This window comes from Hydra vulgaris, chromosome 13 (genome assembly GCF_038396675.1).
Source record: "Hydra vulgaris chromosome 13, alternate assembly HydraT2T_AEP".
Classification (NCBI taxonomy): domain Eukaryota; kingdom Metazoa; phylum Cnidaria; class Hydrozoa; order Anthoathecata; family Hydridae; genus Hydra; species Hydra vulgaris.
Genome location: NC_088932.1, coordinates 49,710,901 through 49,717,402, shown reverse-complemented (window position 1 = coordinate 49,717,402; position 6,502 = coordinate 49,710,901). Strand labels below are relative to the sequence as shown.

General features: G+C 21.7%; 1 protein-coding gene across 2 annotated transcripts in view; it reads left to right on the top strand.

Moving 5' to 3' along the window:
• Positions 1 to 2,100: 2,100 nt before the first annotated feature.
• LOC136090268 (uncharacterized) overlaps positions 2,101 to 6,502 on the top strand; it is a 68,804-nt gene continuing 64,402 nt past the window's right edge. For both annotated transcript variants that reach the window (XM_065816532.1, XM_065816531.1), the window contains exons 1-2: positions 2,101 to 2,269; positions 3,359 to 3,451. In XM_065816532.1, coding sequence (XP_065672604.1) covers positions 2,193 to 2,269; positions 3,359 to 3,451 — 170 coding nt within the window. In that variant the 5' untranslated portion in view covers positions 2,101 to 2,192. The remainder of the gene's footprint in view (positions 2,270 to 3,358; positions 3,452 to 6,502) is intronic.

Sequence of the window (6,502 nt, the reverse complement as noted above, 5' to 3'; positions counted from 1 at the left end):
ATGTTTGTAGCATTATTGATACAAGTATATATACATAGCAAGTATCATTATTGCACCATGAAAAAATTCTTTAGACGAGCATTGTCTTTGTTTACACATTAGCTATTTATTTATTTATTAACAACATTTTTGATTAAAAATTTGACAAAGAGCCATAAAAATTTTTATTACTTATAAAAAATGTTTTACATTTTTTTAATGTAATGCAGGCATTTTAAGAATTACTACAACAATTAAAAAATTCCCCAGTGAAAGTGAATGATATACCAAAGTAATTAATATATAAAATATATAAGTAATAAGTATATAAAATTCATTACGTAAAATAAAAAATATTTTGCAATAATTTTATTTTTTATCAGTTAATTTTATATTTTATCATTATAATTTAAAGTGTATTAATTTTATATTTATCAGTTAATATATATATATATATAATCGGAGCTTTTTTTTTTTTTTTTTTTTGCAACAATAACTGTATATGTATATACAGGCTTCGTTGCCCTATATATATATATATATATATATATATATATATATATATATATATATATATATATATATATATATATATATATATATATATATATATATATATATATATATATATATATATAATTATTTTGCAATAATTTTATTTTTTATCAGTTAATTTTATATTTTATCATTATAATTTAAAGTGTATTAATTTTATATTTATCAGTTAATATATATATATATATAATCGGAGCTTTTTTTTTTTTTTTTTTTTTGCAACAATAACTGTATATGTATATACAGGCTTCGTTGCCCTATATATATATATATATATATATATATATATATATATATATATATATATATATATATATATATATATATATATTTTATATATATATATGTATACCTATATATACACCTATAGTATCACTTACGGGGACAGATTTTACAAAAAAACAAACACTTTTGAGGACATTAGCATTATTGGGGACATTTTGTCTACCCATTAATTTTTTGTACCCATAAGCATTGTTTTTTGTAACAAAAATGTCCCCATAAGCAACTTTCATAGAGAACAAAAAGTACATACATTGACTATCAAATAGCCTGACTCACCTCAGGGTGCTGCATTGACTGAGGGTTTGGTTGGGGTTAGCATCAAGGTCAGGCTTAGAGTTAGGGTTGCAGCAAGGTTTAAACATGGTTATATTACTGTTAATAGTCGTATGTATATATATATATATATATATATATATATATATATATATATATTTATATATATATATATGCGTAATGTATATATATATATATATATATATATATATATATATATATATGTATATATATATAGATATATATATATATATATATATATATATATATATATATATATATATATATATATACATACATACATACATACATACTGTAATATGTATATATATATATATATATATATATATATATATATATATATATATATACATACATACATACTGTAATATATATATATATATATATATATATATATATATATATGTAATGTATATATATATATATATATATATATATATATATATATATATATATATATATATATATATATATATATTTATTTATACACACACACACTGAAGCGCCCACAGCTTTTTATTTCAGTATGATGTTATCAGTTATTCAAGAATAAGTACAAAAACATATTTGTATAAGCACTTTTCCTGGTTTAGTTTGGCGTTATCCTAATTTATTTTGCACAACTTTGTTTCCCTATAAGCAGTATGTTTCTTTATTAAGGCAAATCTCATTCATATTTTGTGAGTATTTTGTGTAATATGATATGTTTTGTAATTTGATTTTGTGTAATTTTGTGTAATATGATTTTGTGTAATATTTGTGAGGATTGTGAGTAATAAGTGAATACTAGTAGAATTTCTATTTATGATTTTATAAGTTTCTGTACAAATGAATTTAAAATACATAAAACAGTTATGTAGTTAAAGACTGCACATAGGCTTTAAAATGTTGCAAGAAGATATTTCACATAAAAAGGCCTCACAATTTTGCTAAAAGGTGTTGGATATAGGAAGGCTTCAAAATTTATATATTTTTATGCTTATTTTTAGTCTTTTTTAATTGTTTTTCTGTAAAATTAAAGAACTTTGATGTAACAATAAGTTTGAAAGAAGTTTTAAAGAAATTTTACTTAAACTGATATGATGGAGCCAAATAGAAAGCCTTGCAGTAGAAATTTACAAGTAAAAACTAAAGATAACAGAAAATCAATTTTAAGGTATTTTATTTAATTATTTTATAATTATTATTTTATATTTAATTATTTTATAAATAACTAATTATTAATTTAAATTCTATGTATTATTATTGGGTTTGTGAAACCTCATTTTTTTCAGATTTTTTGCTTGACTCTTTAGAGAGTGTATGGCTGCTACTCCATATGTACATTCTATATATTTTAATTATTTTAAATAAAGAATAAAAAAAGATTTATGAATATAATGTATTTATGGATATTTTGACTGCTTAAAATATATTGGTCTTGTGAAATAATTCCTTAACTGTAGTATGCTTTATATACTTGAAATTTGTGATAAAATACATAATACTTGAAAAAGGGGATAAAAAGAGCCAACAAGCTTTAAATCTGATCTTCAAGGGAAGATTTCAAGGAAAGATTATTAAGTGTTTACCAAGGTACTTGTCGCAAAAGTAGTGCTCAGATTTTGCTTTCATTTTGCCAAGAAATTTGATGTCTGCTAGTTATGTACATTTTAAGCAAAAAAATTTTAGTTAAAAAAGATTATTAATACTACTAAAATTAATATTATTACAATTTGATATATGCACATATATAATAAATTATATATTGTTCATACATATATATGTATATATAAATATATATGTATATATAAATATATATGTATATATAAATATATATGTATATATAAATATAATATGTATATATAAATATAAATGTATATATAAATATATATGTATATATAAATGTATATGTATATATAAATATAAATGTATACATAAGTATATATATATGTAATATATATATATATATATATATATATATATATATATATATATATATATATATATATATATATATATATATGTATATATAAAATATATTGCACAATACACACACTCTTATTTATATGGCTATATATGACTAAATTTGATTAATTTATGAGCCCTTATTCCGTAATCAATACTTGCTGCATTATTTTATATGCAATAAATCAGTTGTTCTTTAAATCATAAAAATGCTTATATTATATTGATGGTATTATTAATAGTACAAAAATAGTATTGGGCATTTTGATCTTAATATTTTTTTCTTTATGATACTTAGGTTGACAAGAAGTACTGATGGGATCAGGTTGATTCAAAAAATATCAAGAAGATTGGAAATATGCAACAAATTAAGAAGACCGTTCATGCTCAGGTTTGTTTGAAAAAGCTGTTATGTTTAAATAATTATTATATTTTGAAAATCTTTAATCTACTTCTTATTATAAATTAAATTGAAAACATAAGTGGATGGCGGCATTAAGTTGCAAAAAAAAAAAAGTTTCTAGTTTTTTAGGCCAATAAAATTTTTAAGTTGTGCTCACATATACTTAATAAAGCCGTACAAAAATGTTATATCATTTTTACAGTTAATAAAGGAGTTATTTTACACATCAATTCACCCACAGAATTGCACATCATAGATGTTGGTGCTAAGTGTCTTTAATCATTCATTCTTTAATCATAGTAGATTCATCAAAATAGCATAATGTTCCATAAATATTTACATATCTTTGCTATAGAAGCATAAATATTTACATATCTTTGCTATAGAAGCATAAATGTTTACATATCTTTGCTATAGAAACGTAAATATTCACATATCTTTGCTATAGAAACAAGTATTTACATATCTTTGCTATAGAAACATAAATCTTTACATATCTATGGTATAGAAACATAAATATTTTTACACTTTTGCTATAAAAAAATATCGAAAACAAAATGTGTTTAAAACTTTTACTCCAGATATGTCAGTTCCATAATAGTGTAATACAACACCTTCATCCACTTATGTCTTCAAATATTTCAATATTCAATTAAACTTACATTGAATTTTGGCAATTTTCAAATACAAAACTCAAAAATTGATTCAATATTTTTTACAAATTCATACGCAATATAAAAAATTATTGCTTAATTTAAGATTTTAGTGTTCAGTTTCCTATTATAATTATCAATTAACTATTTCATCTTTCTAGATTAGTCTACCATGATAAGTCTTGGTGGCAGCTTTTTAAACTCACTAGCAAGGTTTTCAAAGCATATGCTACCATTTTTTTTAGTGAGACCACTAGTTATTTGTATACGATATGGTTAAAACAATTTGTGATGGTGTTTAGTGATGGTGGTAGTGATGGAAAAGTTTTGGTTAATAAATTTTTATAATAATTATCAATGTTTAATGTATTTGTTTGAACAATTTTTAAAAGAGTTGTTGCTTTGTTGCATAAGAACATTATTTAGTAGTGTACAGTACAGCAGTTAGAGGTTTAATTAGATTGAAAAATTAAATGTGTATTGTAAATGTAATTAAAAGTGTCTTCAATGTGGGTGCTTATAAATTTGACAAACTTTACTCCATATAGTAACTTTTCCAGGTATAAATGTATTTTTGAGAACTACAAGCAGCTACAAGTAACAAAAAAATTTAATGAAGATTAAATCAATTTTGATAAAAAAATTTGAGTTTTTTTTATTCTTCATAATAATTTTTTTTTTTCATTTTTATTACTAATCACATTAAAAAAAATTAAAATAATGATGTACAATCACTTAAGTTAAAAACCTTGTCTGCAGTTATCTAATACCATTTGACAAATTGGATATAAGCATTGATTCTTTGTTAGAGCAACCTTTCCAATCTTAAGTAAGTTACTTTCACTTTCATTAAACTTATTATTATTTAACTTATATTATATCAAGATATAAATTATCAAACAACAACATACTCTTTTATAGTATGTTGTAGTAGACTTAGAGAACACTTGGCAATTCAGAATAATAAACAACACAATAATTGATAGTACCAATATATACTTTACAATAGTAGAGCATATATGCTTTTCTATTGTAGTAATACACAATAACATACATGCTCTAAAATAGTGGAGCATATATTGTATATATATGTATATGTATATATATATATATATATATATATATATATATATATATATATATATATATATATATATATATATTCATTTGTCTTATTTGTTTAGATTTTAATGGCCACTTCCACAAAGGTTTTAACTAAAAATCTCTAGTTCTGGCATAAAACATACAAATATTTTTATTACTTGTATTTTGTTTGAAAAAAGAAACTTTTTGGTATACAGGGAGTGGAATAAATTAAGAACCATGTACTCTATTTTTACGAAACTCAAGAGTTTTCAGTTTTTTTTTAGTTTTTCAAAACCTTTTTTAGAATTTAGAACCTTAATAATTTAGAACCTTTCATTTTGTTGAAGTAAAGTCCCTGTTTAAAATTACTCAAATAAAATTTTTTTTGGCCAGTATCCCCCAAAAAAGTGGTATGATATTGTTTATGTTATTTTCTGGCTAATCTAGGATATGTTGTAAGCCATTCAAAATACTTATTATAAAAAAGTAAAATGCAAATATATAATGTACAAGTTTATGAACTTAAAAATTTCAACATATAAAATATGAAGAAATTTTCAAAAAACGCCTGAAAATATCAACAACAAAATGATGATGTTTTACTAAAATTTAAATGTTACAATTTAAGAATTTTAAATATATTAAATTAAAATTAGATAAAATAGACAATTCATTTAGAATTTCATGTATGATTGATTGGTTCTAAATGGCTTTTTCTTTGGTTTAGTAAAAGGTAAAAAATGCAAGTGTAACAAATGTTTGAGAACTAGTACTAAAGTAAAATTTTTTATTACACAGGAAACTAAAATTAATGGATTAAAACAAGAAGTATTTATTGTAGAATAATTGTAGAAGTATTTATTGTAGATAATTTTAGAAGTATTTATTGTAGAATAATTGTAGAAGTATTTATTGTAGAATAATTGTAGAAGTATTTATTGTAGAATAATTGTAGAAGTATTTATTGTAGATATAGCATGAGTTATCAAGTGAAATAAAGAATTAGGTGCAGTAAGTTTTGTTCTTAACAGCTGTTTCCATAACTTTGGGGTTTTTTAGAATATCATGTGGTATAAACACTGATGTGCCAGTTTTTACGCTTCTCTTGGAAAGCGCTGTTTAGTTTTTTTTTGTAATTAGTAATTATATCCAGGTTCATTTGCACCATGATTAAGAGAATGTTCTTCTGTTTCCTTTAAAGTGTTGTGATAACATTTCATTGTATTTGATTGCTGTTCTTTTTCTTAAAGGATTCTTTTTTATTCAGCAACTTTTCTATTGCTGAATAAGAAAAAATCCT